The sequence below is a fragment of the Galendromus occidentalis genome, unplaced genomic scaffold (genome assembly GCF_000255335.2).
Source record: "Galendromus occidentalis unplaced genomic scaffold, Mocc_1.1 scf7180000077484, whole genome shotgun sequence".
Classification (NCBI taxonomy): domain Eukaryota; kingdom Metazoa; phylum Arthropoda; class Arachnida; order Mesostigmata; family Phytoseiidae; genus Galendromus; species Galendromus occidentalis.
In genome coordinates, this window is record NW_003805472.1 from 213,818 (window position 1) to 232,364 (window position 18,547).

General features: G+C 51.3%; 4 protein-coding genes across 5 annotated transcripts; 2 read left to right on the plus strand and 2 right to left on the minus strand.

The window, feature by feature from the left end:
• Nucleotides 1-1,776: 1,776 nt before the first annotated feature.
• Nucleotides 1,777-5,181, plus strand: Hmt4-20 (Histone methyltransferase 4-20). The gene is made up of 3 exons (XM_003745592.1): nucleotides 1,777-1,999; nucleotides 3,238-3,403; nucleotides 3,541-5,181. The coding sequence occupies exons 1-3, from the start codon at nucleotides 1,860-1,862 to the stop codon at nucleotides 5,179-5,181; spliced, it is 1,947 nt and encodes a 648-aa protein (XP_003745640.1). The 5' UTR covers nucleotides 1,777-1,859.
• Nucleotides 5,182-7,425: 2,244 nt separating this feature from the next.
• On the minus strand, nucleotides 7,426-9,448 carry LOC100897557 (glutathione S-transferase Mu 1). Its single transcript, XM_018640431.1, has 7 exons — nucleotides 9,359-9,448; nucleotides 8,677-8,846; nucleotides 8,387-8,551; nucleotides 8,200-8,265; nucleotides 7,917-8,050; nucleotides 7,667-7,777; nucleotides 7,426-7,583 (listed from the first exon to the last, which is right to left on the minus strand). Exons 2-7 carry the CDS (start codon nucleotides 8,833-8,835, stop codon nucleotides 7,499-7,501), a joined length of 720 nt encoding a protein of 239 aa, XP_018495947.1. The 5' UTR covers nucleotides 8,836-8,846; nucleotides 9,359-9,448; the 3' UTR covers nucleotides 7,426-7,498.
• Nucleotides 9,449-12,768: 3,320 nt separating this feature from the next.
• On the minus strand, nucleotides 12,769-15,635 carry eIF3b (eukaryotic translation initiation factor 3 subunit b). Its single transcript, XM_003745461.2, has 3 exons — nucleotides 14,783-15,635; nucleotides 13,928-14,488; nucleotides 12,769-13,793 (listed from the first exon to the last, which is right to left on the minus strand). Exons 1-3 carry the CDS (start codon nucleotides 15,536-15,538, stop codon nucleotides 12,984-12,986), a joined length of 2,127 nt encoding a protein of 708 aa, XP_003745509.1. The 5' UTR covers nucleotides 15,539-15,635; the 3' UTR covers nucleotides 12,769-12,983.
• Nucleotides 15,636-16,480: 845 nt separating this feature from the next.
• RpL7 (ribosomal protein L7) lies at nucleotides 16,481-18,326 on the plus strand. Of its 2 annotated transcripts, none has more exons than XM_003745486.2 (3): nucleotides 16,481-16,511; nucleotides 17,388-17,551; nucleotides 17,648-18,326. In XM_003745486.2, the coding sequence occupies exons 2-3, from the start codon at nucleotides 17,396-17,398 to the stop codon at nucleotides 18,248-18,250; spliced, it is 759 nt and encodes a 252-aa protein (XP_003745534.1). In that variant the 5' UTR covers nucleotides 16,481-16,511; nucleotides 17,388-17,395; the 3' UTR covers nucleotides 18,251-18,326. The 2 variants fall into 2 exon arrangements, with proteins under 2 accessions (XP_003745534.1, XP_003745535.1); XM_003745487.2 differs by lacking the exon at nucleotides 16,481-16,511 and adding an exon at nucleotides 16,694-16,832.
• The last annotated feature ends 221 nt before the right edge of the window (nucleotides 18,327-18,547 follow it).

An 18,547-nucleotide genomic window follows, 5' to 3' on the forward strand; every position in this document is an offset into this window, starting at 1 on the left:
CTCTCTTGTAGTCATCTGCGTTCGCAGGGCCAGTCCAGCCATCGACTGAATCCTCCAGAGGGACAAGGTGAACCTCGTGTACAATCGGTTTTCAGGGTTCCGTGCAAGAAGCCGATGCGATGATAAGATAAGGAGGCTCAATAAGTCTAGGACTCGTCATTCGAATTGATCTCTAGTTCGGTCGACTGATATCAGCTTCCGTGCGCACCCCATGCGAGGTCCAGCAACGGGTTCCGAAAAAATCATATATCAATGGATCGATTGTAGGCAGATCTTAAGCGACTCCGGATATCCCGTAAAAAAATTCCTCGAGAGTCTCTTCGACTCTTCGATGATTCACAGCCTCGGCTAATCGCTGAGTGTTCACGCAATGAAAATGTTGGAGGATGCTTGTACTCGTGTCCGGCAAGTTCCCTCGACATTGAGCTATGGTCTCTCACTTGATCGTGAGGGTGGAAAGTACGGGTATGGAAATCTTGATTCAGGATGGATGGATCGTAAGGAGATTGGTCCTCATGACGTTCCGGAAGAAATGCCATACTGCTTGGTCCCATGGCTGAATGAGAAAAAAAAGCCCTCGAGGTGTCCGGCGCGAATTATTTTTGCGACCTCTCCGCAGCAGTTCGACTAGGTGGTAAATAGAAATTTTCGAGATTGCGTGGCTGTATGAGCCGTGAAAGGGAACGGTGCCGAATAATCGAGCTGGCTGCCAGGATTGTATTCCCCCTTCCGGCGAGCCCCGCGAGGTACTGGCGATCGAATCGATCGAGGAGTGCAGGACGCTTGCCTCAATCCTGAGAAGGGCACGGAGAGCATAGACTCCGGGGTGTTCAGACTTGTTCCATCTGCCGGATTCGCAAAAGATCCGACGCGCCAAGGAAGCGAGGAGCTTCGAGGGAGACTGTATGATGGCGAAGAGCGCGACCGAAATCGTACAAGGGGAGTGCAGATCCAGATAGGGGGAATTGAACGTGGGTGGAACAGCTCAAGGCACCAGTGGTCAAATCACCGAAAGGCGGGCCGGGCCACCCTCGGGCTATCGCCCAAAAAGCTCTAAAGTCAGGTCTCCTCCCCTCCCGGGGCGGAGGGGCGAGCTCCCGGAGTCAGGGAAAACTGCTCGAAGGCGGGGAGAAGTCCAGGTGAGCAATTGTGTGACTTTCCACCAATTACATTGCCTCGTGACGGATAATCGGAAATCTTAAAGCCCAGATAGGACTCATGGCTTTGGAATTCCGCAATTTAGGACCCTGACGGAGGAGCCGCGGAATTCCGAGGATCTCAGAGCGAGCGTCATAAAATTGAAGTTCGAATCTGCGGGTCCGAAGTCTTTTTACGTCATTAGGGCAGAGATCAAGAGCCCAGCCCGACCCCTGACTCAGATGACGGCTCGGTCCCCGGGCGAGAGCTCCGTATCTCTTAGCTCAGCGACGGATTCCTGCGAGCCGCTGCAGCCGTGAATGGGAGTCCGCGCGCCTGCTCGCAGCTTCTCTGTACCGCTCAATGCCAACATGGCTGCCGTCTAGCTTTTCTCTCGCAGAGACAATTCGCTCTCAAACGCTTATATCTGAGCCGTCAGAAGGCCGTATCCGCAGTCAGGAGACGAAGTAGTGCACTCGAGGACATCACCTGAAGCCGTGGAAGCTTTGCTTGGGGTTCACACTCGCATGCGCTTCAGTGACTGCGGTAGAAAAGCCTCGCAGGAGAACTCAGCGACAGTGGTACTGTCTGAGAGTAGTGATCTCCTCCGATCGTCTGCGCTCGGAGGACAACATCTTGCAACGGCCCGAAGTCAATGCTTCCAAATTGATTTCGGAAGGATTCGAGGTGACGACGGCTGACAACGAGTCGTTAGAAGTCTTATGGGTGGTGTGGCTGGACCCGCGAACAACAGAATGTTGCTCTCGATGACGGCACGCGAACTAGCCGAAAACGATGACCAGGCCACTAGTCTGGTAATCGACCCATGGTTAGGTTTCCAAACGCACAAAATGAACCTCAGGTTAGTTTCTATTTGTTCTCTGACATTTTATTCGATTGAGTTCTACTTGGCTGGCTCAGAAAACCGTCATCAGCCGGCTTGCGCACAACGGTTCAACTTCTGTCAGTCTGTGTGTGTGTGAGAGTGAGTCCCTGCGTGTTGTGAGGGAGTGTGACGCAGAAAGATTCGTTACTGAAATTATTCAGGGTATCGGGCAGAACCAGCAGGAATTTATCGGTCGCGGTAGACACGAAGAGTTCCGAAAATCGTTCGACGCTGTTGCCCGTAGAGTGTGAAGAGGTCTGGAGGTTTCTCGGGACATCCTTCGGAGAGTCTCGGCAGGACCAGAATTAAATGTCCGCTGAAGACAGTGCTCCCATCGACCGGTGCACGATCAGCCTCTTGTCGAGCTTCTTTTCGACTGATGCGTCTAGCATGTTCTCAAGACGAAGTCTTCAGATAGATGGGATCTGAAGATCGAGAAATCTTCGATTGACTCCATGCAGTGGTGACCGATTGAGAATTTCGACAGGGATTCTCTTTGCGTTCTGTGGGCTCCGATCGGGCAGGGTAACGGTCAGCTGAATGAAATCCATCGGATGTGGATTGAGAAAGGCTCGAGGCGACAATCAGGGGCCTGGAGGTGGTCTATTTTCTGGGTCGGCTGTCAAGTCAACTGGGAGAATTTATCGAATTCCTATCGAAGTCTGAGGAAACATGCGCAGTTGTTTGCCGTTCTTCGTTTGCGCTCCTTGTGCGACTTGCCCTTGACAAGGCGATAATTTATGAGCAGCTCCGGACAAGTGACCGCATTCTCTCGATTGAGAAGCATGTCAGTCTATCTTCCTTTGGGGGGCATCTATCCGTCCTGAATATCAGAACAAAATCATATTTACAAAATCTCGAAAATGTTCCCTCTGTGAGGTGGGAGCATCGGATAACTCCTACAGAGAGAGACCAATCCATTGATCCTTGTCTGCGGTGAATTTATTTTCCGGCGGATCGGAAGGAACCGGAGGTTTCTAATCTTCAGGACCATCTGGAGAGATGAGTACCCATCCGACCAGCGAGTCGAAAGGCCGGAGACAGCTACCCAGCTTCTATTGTTGCCTGCTGGCGCTCATCGTTCTTTCCATCGAAACCGTTGAGCTGCGCTGATTCAGGCGACTCGTTCTTCCAGAGCATCAATCGCTCCTACAAAACCCTCGCTGGATGCTATAGATGATAGCTCATATTTACAGGCGAATATTTTATTGCAGGTTCAGACCCCCCCGTGCAAATGTTCGCAATGCTCAACTCCGACGGATCGTGGAGGGGTTTCGTGTGGATTTCGATTATGAAGCTGCATTCGAGAAATTATGTGCGGGAAATTGGATTCCGCCGGCATGTCTCACGAAGTCGCGGAAGGACGCCTTCAAAGAACACGTGAGTGCGAATATGATCCTAATTACTTCACTTCAGCATCTTTGATCGATTTCGGGGTTGCCCCCCTCCTCGCTCTCGTGCGGCCCACCCCTACGGTCCGATCCCGATTCGAAATCGCTAATTTTTCAATCTTCTAGGTTTACCGGTATTTGCGGCTTTTCGCTAAAGAGAGCGGATTCGAGATCCTGCCCTGCGACCGGTATTCGACCGAGGGTCACATGGGCGCCCGGCTCTGCGCTACTCGGGATTGGCGGAAGAACGATACGATACGGAACCTCGTCGGGTGCATCGCCGAACTCTCGCCAATCGAAGAGAGGCAAATTCTGGTCGCCGGTCGGAACGACTTCAGCGTGATGTATTCTACGCGGAAAAATTGTGCTCAGCTCTGGTTGGGACCGGCGGCGTTCATAAACCACGACTGCCGAGCTAACTGTCGCTTCGTTTCGACGGGTCGAGGAAGCGCCTGCGTCAAAGCGCTCCGAGACATCGGGATTGGCGAAGAGATCACGTGCTTCTACGGCGAAGACTTCTTCGGTGATTCGAACTGTTTTTGCGAATGCCATACCTGCGAACGTCGGGGTAGCGGGGCGTTCCGCGTGGACGCATCCGACGCACAATCCGACGTTGGAGACTCCTCGTCGAGTCAGAGTGAAGTCGACGGAGCCCGAAAATACTCGTTTCGCGAAACAGACAACCGACTCCGTCGGATACTCAACGGCGGACCCGAGGCCGGCGTTGATCCTACGACCTCGCCCAACGGAACGGCAACAACGACGGCGATGACCCCGGCAGCGATCTCTTCATCGGCAGTCGCGACGACGACCACGCAGGTCGCAGCGGCCACCACAACAGCTGCGAACAGCCGCTGGTCCGAGCGACGGAACAGCCAGACTTCCAATGGTTCTCAAGAATCCAAACGACCTCGACGGTATAAACGTCGTTCCACTGTCGAGGACATGATGCCGGAAGATACGATCTCTCCGAAGGAATCGGACCAACGAGTGAAAGACGCATTAATGCTGAAGAACGAGCGTCTGAGAATCCCTAACGACCCTGTCCCGGTCGATAACAAACCCCCTACGATCCATAAAACACGCTCGTCGACGCGTCATCAGCCACCAAAGAATACTCCGAGGAATAACGAGAACCGTCGTCGAGGGAAGCTCAACCTGAACGTGCCCGCCACAAACTCATCGCTGAGCTCTTCAGCGCGAACCTCAGAAGACGACGATCGATCGGTGGACGGAAGTTTCTCGCGACGGCGGAGTACGCGAAGAAGCTGTGGAGGCGACTCGAGAATCACCAATCGAGACCGGGATACTGCGGTTCAGGTAAACAAAGTCTCCAGTCAGAGCGATGCGGTCGGCAACCGGGCCCAACGCGTAGACTTAGCGCATCATCGCCACCATCATCATCACCATAATCATCATCGCCATGATGAGTACGATGGGAGTCAGCTGTCGTCCGAACCCGCCTCCCCAGCCTCGGTGGCTGAGGTCCCCGTAACAGCCGCTAGGCACAGTCCACTGAAACTTACCATTCGCATGGATGCGGATAAGCTCTATCAGGTGTTTCCGTCGCCCGCTAAAAAGCCGCGGGTGGACAACAAGCCTTTGGAGGGCAACTCCTGGTCGTCTCCTCTTACCAGAGCCAGACGTTCGTCGGATATTTTCCACTTGGGTCAAACCAAACGGATCCGGTTGATCGTAGGCAAGGACTCTATCAATATCGACTTGGCGAAACGCACCAGATCGGTCGAGACCACTGGCAAGCGGTAGACGACGGCGAGCGTAGGTGGACTGCTTCGCTCATGAGTATAAGTGTGTACGTCTCCGAATGTGTCCTCAAGTCAGTTTTGTTGTAGACTCGATGTGTGCTTCCTCCTCGCTTCCGGTTCCGACCTTACCTTAAGCCGAGCGTGCGTGATGTTAATGTTGTAAGATATATGCGTGGCTTATATGTTCCGAGGATGACGTGCGGAGGGGCCAGGCTCGGGGATGAGATCGCTTCGATAGGACTGATATCATCTGATACGACGATTTTTTTTTGTAGATAATATATGACCTAAAAATATGCATCTTATGACTTCCAGAACGAGATGAGAAAGAAAGACTCACATTTCCTTTCTATGTCCTATGTTCCTTCCCATTTCTGGCTGGCAGTTCGATTCCTCTGATCTGGTTGCGAGAGCCATTTGGACGGGTTCCTGATTCCGTGATTCAATCCCCTCATTCTCGATCTCCTAATTGACAAAATTCGTTTGAGGGAGACAAACCGTAATATTTTTATGGTCCGTGCCCCGCTACCTAATGAGGTATCGGCGACTTGGTTTCTATCAAACGAGCGGCATGCATACGTGTCTAAAGAAACTCGGTTGCACCATTTCTTTTCAGCGAGTCTTCTGCGACGACGGGGGTTTCTCGAGCCGAGCCGGCAAACATTGTTGTTTTGACAAACACAATCCAATACGAGTGTTCTGAAGGTGGCAGCAGCGGTCTCAGGGATCAGAGACTGCTCCATAAAGAAAGAAACCCGCAGGATGAAGTTAATCTGAGGCAAGCAAGCTCATATCAAACATGATTGCATGGCGAGCCATTGGAAACTGACTGATCCGGAGAGGAACCGATTTGAATACGACAATGCCTATATGCATAAACACTATGTATGTATATACGATATCAAAATGCCTGAGTTGACAGCTCCGAGGGTTTAAGTCTGCTCTCGGACTGCGTCTCCCCTCATCCGTTTCGTAGCTTTACCAAAATCCCGAGTCTCAGCGTGCAGCTATGAGCTAGGGAGTGAATCAAGTCTATTCGAATCAACAACGGCGTAGGACGGTATGACTGTGAGACAGGATACTTGATTGCGTTTCCGAGTTTTCTTACTATAGGCTTACGAATGTCTGGTAGCGAGCACGAGTGTTGAATAATTGAACACATTTGGGGTCCGAACACGCTACAAGCCTATCGGGCTCGGAGGTTGATTGATGTTGTTCTCATAGAGGCAGGCAAGCCGTGGAGACTTGAGAGTGTGCGCTTGACTGTCGAATTGTTTGCGTAGGTGGTAAGATATCCTCAGTCCTTTGGTGGGATTTTTCGGAAGCAATTTCTCTAACACCGATATTGCCATGTTCGAACAGATTTGCTCCAGTCGTCGGCCGTGCGATTTACAAAGAGATGGATCGATTGAAGATGGAAAGAAAATTCGCGTCATGGAATGTTATCAGTCGCTGTTTGAAAAAGAATATCCGGACTAGACTGCTGAGAGGACCCGGACGCCTAGAGAGAATCTTGTATACTGTGAAAGCTGACAGATCTGTCTGATAGATACCTAAGCCCTCCCGGAACCCGGAGCTAAGGATTTTTTGTGAGAGCACTGACGAGAAATCGACTTCATTGCGGAGGACTAGAATGCCTAGGAAGTCTGAACGATTGGAACGGAAGAGCACGGCTTCGGGAGCCATCTACGCTCGGTAATTTCGCAGAGAGAGGGTGGAATCCGAAAGGCGATCCAAAAGCGTGTAAATAGCAGAGAGAAAATGTTATAAAACGGTAAATACAGTATAGAGCTATTGAATTGCATTCTACGAGCAGTAAGCCGCGTTTTCTTTCATCCAAGCGCGGAACAGGCCGACAAAATCATGTTCTCAGCAATAAAATACACTGAGACGCAAAACGCATTCGTATCTGCTGGGCGACCCGCTGTCTTGAAGTTCCTCCAGAGTCAGAGGTCAGAAGATTCAGGAAGACAAATTTGATTCCAATTCATATTGGGATGATTGAGAGCTTCTGGTCTATTTGGGTCCTAGATTCGCCTTCTTCAGGGCGCGGCATTGGCGTGCTAGCTCTGATATCTTAATCGGAGCTTTGTACCGGCGGAAGAACACTCACAGACTGCCGAGGAGAGGCATGTACGAGGCGCCCAGTGAGAACTCTCATGACCCGTTTTCAAAGCTTTATTCTTGGCGAAATTTTGATCCCTATCGCGTGAAGTCTACAAATTAGAAGAATTCGAGAGGGAAATTCATGTAGTCCGAGAAAGCATTCGACAGGACAGCCCTGATCCATCGGTGCATGTCGGCCGCTAGAATCTCTTTTAATATTTGACGGGGCTCCTCGGTGCAGCCATCTTAGGTCCACCGTAAAGAGACCTCTCACTCCACACAGGCCATTTGATACATCTGAAAATGATGTTTCATTATAGCCTCGAACGAGTTCCTTGACTCACGCGATTCTCCGGAACCAAATTCTAGATGAACCTTACTTTTCACTCTCAAGGAATTTCGCCACTTTCGGCAGTCCTTCGATGCGTTTCAGATAAGACTCGAGTTTCGGGTGTTTTGAATACATTTTCTCGTATTCCGGCCACAAAGTTCTGTAAGCGAGGAAGGGAAAACCTCATAAATTCATATTCTATGTCTAGAACTGTGAGCCCCGTGGCCAACGCCTCCGGAAGTTTGGTCGCGGAGCTGCAGAGAACCCCCTTGTGTGAAAAGCAAGTAAAGGACTCTAACCGATGTTGGTCGAGCGTCTCCCAAAGGAGGAAGTCAACGTATGTTAGTTGCTCGCCCGCGATGTAATTGCGGTCACCGAGGAACTTCTCCAGCTGTTCACAGCGCAGTTCTTGGAATTGTTTCATGTACTCTTCCTGAGGAACCAACATGAAACATCAGTAAAGGAATCAGTCTTGAAAGACAGGATTGGCCTCGAAGGCATTGGGTCTACCGAATATCGTGCGGTCTATGGGACGCCTATCGACTCCTGATCGAATCCTCCCAGCCGTGATAATCAGCTCACCTTCTCTTTATCGCTGTAACTTTCACCGTAGCACAAGCGGACGCAATCCCAAATGATGTCATTTGTCTGGGAATAATAAACAGGGAATAAACATCATGGATCTCGGCTCCAATCATGGGGACCGTTTCCGGTATTTTCCATTGCGATAGGACGATAGGATTCAGATCTTCGAGAAGCGGATTCGCACCTGCTGTTCGATCACGTCGACTCTCTGCTGGCCTTCTTCAGTCTGGGGGAAGAGTCCTCCTCTCCGCGCGAGGTACCGTAGAATCGCCAATGACTGGGTCAGCTTGACTTCACCCATTTTCAGATAAGGCAAGTTCGGGAAGTCCAGACCGAGGGTGAATTTCTCCTGTGAATATCCCAGGGGTCATCATTGATTGAGGCAAGCCAAGGAATTAGCAAGGATATCAGCCGGAAATTTCTACGAGCAGAATGCAGTGTACGACTCCGATCAGAATGAATGAAAACGGATACCTTCAACCAATTTTCGCGGGTGTCGTTCTTCTCTCCGAAATCGTACGTACGCTCATCGTATTGCACCTCGCAGTAGTTCAAGACGTGTCGGATGGATTGTCCGAGCCCCCGAATGTTCCAGTACCCGAACTGGGCAACAGAGTCGTCCGCTGACGCCATTTATGCACCTGCTGTGGGAAACTTCAATAAGAAAAAAATGAGTATTTGAGGTGACACTCCTACAATGTCAGAACATGAAATCGATTGCTGACGACCGGAACTTCCAATTCCCTCCCCGTGCAAACACCGAAGATTTTCATTCATCGAGATCAGAGGCTCTTCATGGATTCCTCCATCGTTCGAAGAACTTTTAAGCGCAGGATGCCAAGTATTCATCGGCAGTTCTCGCAGCAGTTTTAACAGAGCCGGACGAACGCCGATGATCACAATGAGAGGTGGCCGCGGAGAGCTCTCGCGAAGAGGACATCGATCCTCTCAAATTGAACCACGAACGCTCAGCACGCCGGCATTCGAAAGGCTTTGCGATCGCCAGACACCGGAAGAACTCGACTCACCTATATGTATCTTACCCTTTGCTAAATTGAGCATGGTTTCGAGCACAGATGAACGAGCTCAATTTCCCTCTACTGAGAATCTCAGAAATTGGAGAAACTCCTCATCGTATAGGAAGACGGAATCTCACCTCAAATATTGTCTTCAACGAAGCTCTATTCCCACGGAAACGCGCCGGCATCTGGTGGACAAGGAGCATCAACGGAGGCACAACACAGAGAAAGCGTGGCTGATTCCGGATAGTGTGGAGCGAATATCGGAACGACACCCATCACTGTAGCCTAAAGCATTGAAGTGATTGGACGGCCATTTCGGAATGAATATCCATGATTCGTGACGAATCTGCTGAGCAAGAGGAAGAGTGTCAAAGAGTTCTCGAGATATAACCATCAGTTCCTTGCACAGCATCGTCGGCCTGTATGACTGCCGGCTACGATCCGCCCTCTACGAAAACCGAACGTCTGTAGGTTTGCGAAGTGGAGAGGTATCGCGGTTTCTTCAGGCCACCGGTCGCCATCGACAGAATGCTTTGGTCAAGTGGCAGTCGGACGCCGAACCAACCATTGAATTCCCAAAGAGTTGTCAGGGGAAAAGAAGGAGTTCCACGTTGATTTTCCGGCCAGCGAATATTGTTCATAACTTGGAAGTTTCGACTCTAAGAACCGGGAAACACTCGCAGCCAGCTTTATCCTGAGAATTTTGAGTAGAAGGGTATCAGAGCGATCAAGAAAAATCTAGCCAATCTAGGGCAACGCGACGAGGGATCTTTGGATTATCGCCATCACAGAAATTTTCGGAACGATCGGAGGAGCTTGGAATCTGGGTTCGAGCTGGTTCCCAATATTTGACCGATCGCTTGGGCTCGGGTGACTGCGTGCAGTTCCCGCTCATCGACAATAGGCCGCCTAGTGCATCTACGATGGGCGGAATTCCCCGTAGAAGTCTTCCCAGTGGCTGTCAGATACCCAACTTCTCGGATGGCTGCAGTATCAGAGTCTCGCTTCTAGCTTCATAGACGATCCGCCACCTTCGGGCGCTGCTCGGTTCGCACGAGGTACGCCTCGAGGTGCGTCGAGAACATTCTTCCATGTTCCGGCCATAACGTCCTAGTCCTCGAGGAACATTGCACTGGAATGAGCGTAGAGACAGGATCTCGGCATCGCACCCGACCCTCACCGAGTCTGGCCCTGATGGTAGATCACGATCAAGGCTGAACGATATCCTTCCGGACTCCAATCGAATGAGGAAGATATCCATTTGGGGCTCGTCAGAAATCCTCAATCCGTATCCGCGGCATACCGGCGCTGGTCGGGTCTCTACCAGAGGGATGGATCACCGCGAGCCAGCTGATCTCCAGCGATATAATTCTGCACAGCGCTCGTTTATGGGGTCTTCACGTATTCCCCCTTTCAATGGAGCAGTATTCCGCTGCGATCGTATTTTACAGAGAGATTCACAATGTGAGATGCAAGTAATCTGTAATCAACTTTCATTGTTACCTTGGCACTCTCGTATTCAGGGGGAGACAACAAACGTCAATCATTCATTTGGTCGGAAGTCTGTGAAGAAACGGAAATTCGGGCACCGAAATGATATGAGAATATCTACGAGGACTTTATCGGGAGGGGGGGGTTGTTCCGCTGTACTTTCTGCTCGGCCCTCTTAACTCCGAGTCGACTTTCCTGATCTCGAGGGGGAAGCCCTATCGGCGGGTGCGGAAGCGCATGATCGCCACTGACTGTGTCCGCCTCGTGTCTCGGCAAATCAAGAACGGCGAGTTCGGGGGATTCAGACCATGATTGAATTCGTCCCGCCGACGATCTACCAGGATTGTGTATTCAATCTCATACTGGAACGGATTCATGCACGACTTGTCGAGAGGAATGAATGCTCGCACTCCCAATCGGTATGGATTTATAATCTAAATTCAGGAGTTCAAGTACGATCGAAATGAGCTACCCTGGAGCCATGCTACACTCGTGTCATTGTTCTCTCCGAAGTCATACGAGCGCTACTCATACTTCATATCGCAGCAGATCAGACGGAATCGGATATCCCGCCCGGATCCTCTCATGTATCAGTGGCCGAGCGTGATGACATCATTGGAGCAAGCCATCTAGAGGAAGAGGATATCTTGCAGAGAACGTATGCCGCGATATACTCCAGCCGATAAGGCTATCGATCACGTGGACGGGAGATGCAAATCAGCGGGTTTATGATCTAATGTCATCTCGGAATGGAATTCCCATGATTGTGAGACATCACCAGAATATATACGACTATTGCTACACCTGCGGAAGGATCAGGACGGGGATTTGCCCCAACGTATTGTTCCGGAATAGCGCATCAGCTCACCCCTTTGGGGAACAGAAGCCGTGCAGCTGAAGGGATTACATTGGAAGGCTCAGCCATGACCTTTTTCCTTGAGTTCTTCAACTGATCCCTTCCCTGATCCCGTTGAGGTATGCAACACAATGTATTCAGCAACCACGTACAGCGCGATTGACCTCGCCGCGCGATGATCGATTCTCACCACCTCTTCCGGATATTCCGCTTGGATCAACTATCTCGGGAACTCCAAGAGCATACTTGCTTAGAGAGGGCAGCTCCGACTGACTTGTGAGTCCTTGTAGATTACGTTCCCGAAGAAATCCCGTGAATTCGTAATCTTTTTTTTCTCGAGTCCTTTCTCACGTCTGAAACATCGAGTCCCGCACACGTTTCAGTCTCTCTCGCGGAACATCCTTTGACGGACTGAATAAAAAAGGGATGACCGCAAATCTTGGAGAAGACGCTGCTCCGGGTTCGTCGTACCTATAGAACTTGACTACCTAGAACCTTGAGACTCTTCGACGATCGAATTTCTCTACCTAATCTTCCTCCTAACTCTAGTAGTTCACCAAGGATCTCGACCTCGCGGCACGCGAGCACAATTCTCGTGCGCCCCCATCGAGGGTGCGCGGTACTACTCGGCCCCATAATTGAGAAAAAAATGTTGATTCTATTCACTTCAAAAAAGCTAGAAACGAAGTCAGGAACAGACCCGCAACTCCCCGCGGAACTCCGAGTCGGGGAAAAAATCCGCCCATGTTCTCCCCATTGTGCCTTATCTCCAGGCACGCAAAAGATCGTGATCCTTGGAGGCTCCTTCCGCATCAAGCTCCGACGTGGAGTGGCTGAGCTGGTCTGCGCTGCCGTTACTCTGGAAGTTTGCGGACCTACTCCCTCGTGAACAGGGATTCTGAACGAATGTCTCGGTTTCGCCAGTGAATCTGATTGGAGATCTTGTTGGCTACTTCCCGGGACTTATACAGCTACTCACCTCCGCTCAATATCGAGGAGCTACCACCCAACACTCCGTCCCCACGCTATTGGATTCCTTCGAAGTTCGAACGCTCACTTTCCTCGAGTGCGCAGCCAAAACTCGCGAGCGGAACTTTGTACATATATGTAAGCCTGGGGACAAAAATAGGGCAAAAACTACGGGAAAATCGGTTCCTGCAGGTGAAAAAGAATGAGAGGAGCTTATCGAGCTTTGAATGGTTGCTTTCTTTGAAAACTCGAGCGGCTAGACTCTGGGTCGATGCCGGCTGTTATCATTCGTCACCAATTCAAGCTTTATTGTATTCCGTTGGGGATCGAGAGTTCCAACCGATACGAGACGACGTTCATGCGACCGCAACGAATCCGTCCGAGTTTGCTGACAAGAGCTCTGTCGAGTTTCGGAGAAGTCTCCAGCTGGGTGATCCTAGGGTCTACGCGGGGAGGGGTACGCTTTCTTCCTTAACCAAAATGAATAGGGTCTCCTCTTCCAGCTCATCGGGATTGGCATCCAATGTGTCCGTGTCGATTCCTCCTCGCAACTCGATTCTTAGAGATCTCTGCGCTTCGAGCTTCTCATGCTTCTGCTGCAACCAAGCGCGATGGAGCTCCATGAGCCGCTGTCTCTTCTCCATGATGTCCTTGGACACCTTGCTCATGGAGGCACGATCCTTCAGGCTGAACTGCTGCGAATATTTCTTGAAATTCTTCTTGATCTCCTTGAGGTGCTCTTCGGTGAGGAGGCTGCGTGGTCGGGGTCGCCATAGGAACGCGCAGTACCCTGTGGGGGCAGCTTTGCGAAGTAGTTTCCCCTGGAAGCTCCAAATCCAGTAGGCGTTGTCGGATCGGTCACCAGCCCACGCTGACACTGCGGTCACGACATAGCGCCCGGTAGGATCCCACTCGATGTCGGTACAACGGAAGTGTTCCGTGGCAACCATGCTCGTGAAGTCGTTTCCGGTGTCCAGGAACTCGAGCGTTCCATTGAGGTTCTTGAGACCTGCCAGCAAGATGATCTGGCCGTTCGGAGACCACAGTAACCGATTACATGATTTCTTCTCCATGCGTTTCATTAGTACGACGCTGGCCTGCTTCACCTGGTAGAATGAGACGGAGGCGTGCTGGCCCTCGCCGTGAACGACGGCGAACTTCGAGCCGTTCGGCTCCCAGGCAAGCTGTGTAACGCACGAGTCTTTCAACTCCACGGAGTCGACAGGGATGTTCTTCTCGCGGATCATGAATACCTGGGGACGGAAGAGAAAAGAACGCTCTAGAAACCATCGGAGCAATTACTCTATCATGATAGCGTGAGGGAAATTCCCAATCCAATTAACAGGGAAGCCATATATCAGCAGATTGAAGATACCCCGCTACTTACTTCGAAATTGAACGACATGCCGCTGTACTTCGTCTGGTTGCCCTCCTTCTTCAATTTTTGATACCTATCGACCTTGACGGCAATGTAGTCACCGTTCTTGTGCCAACACATTTTACAATCGGCGACGTTGTACAAATTCTTCGATCTTAATTCTTTCCGGGAGGGAATCTCGATGAGGGTGACTCTGGCGGGCACGTCCCGGTTCTCCGAAACCCAGTAGGCCATGATGTTCATGGTCGGGCACCAACTGAACGATTTGACTCCGGTGACTTTGATTGACTTCATGTCGAGCAGACCACAGCTGGGAGTTTCGTAGATCTGGATTTGGTCCTCGCCCTGACGAGCGAAATAGCGGTCGTCGTGACTCCATTTGAACATTGGCCACATGATTTCTTCGGAAGGTTGGAAGGTACGTCGTCTCTGTCCGGTGAGGATGTCCCATACGATCACACAAGGTTTCCGCTCGTCCTCACTGAGGTCTGGGGCCGTGCTTTTGCTCACGGCTCCTTCGTTGAAAGTGACCAGATATTGCTCACACGGTGAGAAGTCGATGAAACGCACCTGGAATTAAGAGACGTGCCACGTGAGTGGAATTCGGTATACAATCCGGCTCTGACTGGGGGGAAATGCGGAATTTTCAGGCTAGACGACGACGCTTCGACGAAAACGGAGATGGTCGGAGACGGGGCGCATCGCGAACAGCTGATATGTATCAGAGATAATACGACACCGGTCTCGCGGACTGGAAACGGGCCCTCGAGGCATCGATCTGGCGTCGGGACGTCATCGATCGAGAGCCAATTTGACGTGGCCGGGTCTCTCAACACGATTTCGACCCCTTTTTCAGAAACTCACCTTATAATGCTTGAACTTGCCAACTTTATCCCATTTTTCACCTCCCCACAATTGGATGCCCTGTTCATGGAAGGTCGCGAGGAAAGTTCCTCTCGGCGACCACATGACAGCCAAATCGGAGAAGTTCTCGCGTTCGAGCAGCACCGAATCCTCTTGGAAGCCGTGAAGATACATGGTAACCTTTCGGCCGTTCTCGAACGTCACAACAAACTGATCTCGGCAGTCGGGCTCGAGCAGGAAATAGCTTAGGTTACCATGCGATTTGTATGGCTGAGGTTGAGGTGGATGCCAGTCTTCCGACATGGACTCGTACTTCTGGAAGTCGGTGAATGGACAAACGATGAACGTGTGGTTTTTGTCGAGTTTGTGTCCGTTCAGAGCGCGTACTGCTTCCATCGCGCACGACGCGTCCCTGTATTCGATAAACATGAAGCCTTTGTTTTTTCCATCGGCTCCGATGGGGAACTCCCAGGAGTTGATGTCGCCGAACGGCCGGAAAAGCTTCTGGAGAACCGTTTTCAATTTCTCGAAACGGGTCCCTTCTGTTGTGTCGATTACTGGAATGTTGTCGCAGATTATAACGGACTCCAAACCCTCTGCTTCCGCTGGTCGCTTCTGGTAGAGATCGGCGAGCAGCTCTTCATCGTTGATCTGGTCAACAAAGTCTTCGGGATCGGAGAAGTCGGGCTCCTCGTCGCTCTCCATCTCCATCTCGGAGTCAGGGAGCGGTTCAGTTTTGCTGTCCGTAGTCACCATAACTTCGTACGACGTCTATTCAGCCCAGGATGCACGGTGTTCACGAGAAATTCACCAAAAATACTCGGTTGCACGTTGCCGGAACACATATGTCGACGAGGAGAAGCGACAGCGGCGCGCCGGCATGGAGGCTTCGTTCGCCGGCGTGCTCCTCGTGTAGAAGCTTCGCTGAGCTTCGAATGAAACGCGCCTTTGGTGGTTTTCCTTCGCGAGGGCCTACGTAGGCGGACTTCTGTCGTCTGAAGCTTCGACACTGTGCACGCGATCGAGTTCTCTCGAGAGATCGTTCTCGACCAGGAATTCAAGCCCCCGAAATCTCTCCTTCATGGTCAGCGATCTCCATTCCGGGATAAGAAGTTCCATCATCGTTACCCATGACGCGAGTCGCGAGGGGATGATCGAGCAAGAAGAAATGCGAAATTCCCGATTGCTGGCAGGACCCCCCTTCCCTGTCGGGGGAAGATCTGCCTGGCCTGGATTATTATCGAATGGGACCGAGGGACTTTTTCTACACAGTACCGATGGCTTCGGAGAACCGTGGGGCACGACAATGCACCGGGAGAGCGTTCCGGAATCTTCCGAATCCCGCAGAGCATCGTTCCCGATTTCCATGTATAAACGGCGAATTTCGGTCGCGTGATTCTACAGATTCAATAATTATCCCCATAATTATCCCGGCTCGTCGGGTCACGGTAAAATACTCGGTATGATCCTTATCGATAGCAAGAAAATCATTGTCTCGTCCGACTCCCCCATCATGGTCAGGCTGCCTGACCGCGATGTGATGAACCTCAATCGGAAGCTGAAACATAGACATGAATTGATTCGAAGAGAAACGGCTCTGACTGACTGAGTCCGTCGTGATAGGTTATTTATTTGAATTCTCGCGCTCCGGAGCGCCCTCTCGCGACGATGATCCCATCGGCTGCTCGGCTTCGCTATTTCTTTTCTCCAGTGCACGTGTCGTGAATAGGTGCGTTATGTCAGAAAACTAGATAAAACTAGCGAATTAGGAATGTTTATCCCGCTGAATGTGAACTCCCTGATGTGGAGCGGATGTGGTGACCGTATCCGATCCGAGTCCGCCGTAAGCTCCCACATGGTCCGCGAAATTCCCCGACGGTCTGCGAAACGTGTTCCGCTTTCGACAGTAAAACTCGTGTTGCCGCTGGGAAGTGGTGGATTCCCGAGTGTTCGATACGGCCTTCCCCATCGAGGCAAGAAGCCGTCGAAATTCCTCGGGTTCGGGAGCAACGTCATCGAAGTGCGAGCAGTGGATTCGGTTGTTTACTGCGTAAGCCGGCCGTTCATGTGGGGTCGCCATGCTGTGAAGGCTGGAACTTGTGGCTGGGGCCGCTGTTTGTAGTTGTGTCTGGGGGAAAAGCGGGGTCACCGAGCTTCATCACTCGGCCGTAATTTGACTGGTTTCTTCAGCGGAGCGCGGATGGTCGATCGATGCATATCGTGCGGATACTGTGGGTATTCGAGACAGCAGGTTGTTCTGCATGAGGCTCCTTCACCCCTCGGATAGGCTTATACTGAGCTTTTCTTCGGAGAAAGAATTTATTTCTGGGGGGATAGATGCAAAAGACTTTGCGAGCTCCCCCGAGCCAATTTCTTGCGACCTGCATCGTGAAGTCCTAGTCTGCCATCCATCATCATGTATCGTGTGCGAACATCCCGATTCCAGCGTTTCCGTCGCTGTAGTCCCGCTAACTTCGCTCCAAACAGACCGTCCCTCTTCTGTCGCGGACGCATGGAAGGTCTAGGGACCGGGGGAGGTAGAGATAATGAGGTGGGATCCTCTGACAGAATCTTCATTTCGATTAAAAAAAACGATTGATTCCAGACTTCACGATGGCCCCCGCGAAGAAACCGGCGGTCGGAGCTACAGCTAAGAAGCCCACTGTTCCAGAGACCCTCCTGAAGCAGCGTAAAAATAATGCTGAACTTCGACAACAGCGCATCCTCGCTGTCGCGGCGAAAAAGAAGGCTGACCGCGCTCGGCGCGTGGTGAGTTTTCATTTCATTTGAATTCGGTGTCTTTCCTCGAGTTGCGCATCGAAAACTCACGAAGGCTTTTGACTCAAAATCATCCATTCTTCCCAGCTCGCTTTCCAACGCGCAGAGAAGTATGTTCGGGAGTACCGCCAGAAGGAGAAGGCGGAAAAGAACAACCGTCTCGTCGCTAAACTCGAGGGAAACTTCTTCGTTCCCGATGAGCCCAAGGTCGCCCTCGTCATGAGGATCCGTGGTATCAACGGTGTGTCGCCGAAACCCAAGAAGGTCATGCAGCTGTTCCGTCTGCGACAGATCAACAACGCCATGTTCGTGCGTCTCAACAAAGCTACCATCAACATGCTGCGTATCGCGGAGCCTTACCTCGCGTGGGGTTACCCCAATCTGAGAACGGTTCGCGATCTCATCTACAAGCGAGGATTCGCCCGCATCAACGGACGCCGTGTTCCTCTCGTCGACAACTCGATCATCGAGGAGAAGCTCGGCAAATATGGACTGGTTTGCATGGAGGATCTTGTGCACGAGATCTACACGGTCGGTCCCAACTTCAAGCAGGCCGTCAATTTCCTCTGGCACTTCAAGCTGAACAGCCCTAAGGGAGGCTGGCGCAAGAAGACCACCCACTTCGTGGAAGGAGGCGATTACGGAAACCGGGAGGCTTTCATCAATCGACTCGTTAGGAAGATGATCTAAACCGCACAACTTGGAATCTTCCACAACGACATCGGGGAAGAGTTTTCGAGGAATAAAGTTATGATCATCCATATCCGCAATTTCTCATTGCTTCAATCAGAATTCATTCCCTTCAATCAATGGATCAGATCCCCAAAACACTCCGCGTCATTCACGTTCCCGACTCTTCATCTACCTGAGGGCTAGCTCAATGTTGATTGGATTTTGAGCTCGAACACTGCACTAACGGTTCCAAGTCGATTTATTTCCGTACGCAACAGAGTTCCCGACAATTTCAATATCTACACAGCTTCAGAT

What these genes read in the sequence shown, in the direction of transcription:
- Hmt4-20 (XM_003745592.1), top strand. Translation starts at nt 1,860, where the DNA reads ATGGGTGGTGTGGCTGGACCCGCGAACAACAGAATGTTGCTCTCGATG. An exon ending in ACGCACAAAATGAACCTCAG is followed by an intron (nt 2,000 to 3,237) that starts GTTAGTTTCTAT and finishes ATTTTATTGCAG; the next exon opens with GTTCAGACCCCCCCGTGCAA. An exon ending in AGGACGCCTTCAAAGAACAC is followed by an intron (nt 3,404 to 3,540) that starts GTGAGTGCGAAT and finishes TCAATCTTCTAG; the next exon opens with GTTTACCGGTATTTGCGGCT.
- LOC100897557 (XM_018640431.1), bottom strand. Translation starts at nt 8,835, where the DNA reads ATGGCGTCAGCGGACGACTCTGTTGCCCAGTTCGGGTACTGGAACATT. An exon ending in CCCGCGAAAATTGGTTGAAG is followed by an intron (nt 8,552 to 8,676) that starts GTATCCGTTTTC and finishes GGATATTCACAG; the next exon opens with GAGAAATTCACCCTCGGTCT. An exon ending in GTTACAGCGATAAAGAGAAG is followed by an intron (nt 8,051 to 8,199) that starts GTGAGCTGATTA and finishes TTGGTTCCTCAG; the next exon opens with GAAGAGTACATGAAACAATT.
- eIF3b (XM_003745461.2), bottom strand. Translation starts at nt 15,538, where the DNA reads ATGGTGACTACGGACAGCAAAACTGAACCGCTCCCTGACTCCGAGATG. An exon ending in GCAAGTTCAAGCATTATAAG is followed by an intron (nt 14,489 to 14,782) that starts GTGAGTTTCTGA and finishes TCTTAATTCCAG; the next exon opens with GTGCGTTTCATCGACTTCTC. An exon ending in GCATGTCGTTCAATTTCGAA is followed by an intron (nt 13,794 to 13,927) that starts GTAAGTAGCGGG and finishes TTCCGTCCCCAG; the next exon opens with GTATTCATGATCCGCGAGAA.
- RpL7 (XM_003745486.2), top strand. Translation starts at nt 17,396, where the DNA reads ATGGCCCCCGCGAAGAAACCGGCGGTCGGAGCTACAGCTAAGAAGCCC. An exon ending in CTGACCGCGCTCGGCGCGTG is followed by an intron (nt 17,552 to 17,647) that starts GTGAGTTTTCAT and finishes CATTCTTCCCAG; the next exon opens with CTCGCTTTCCAACGCGCAGA.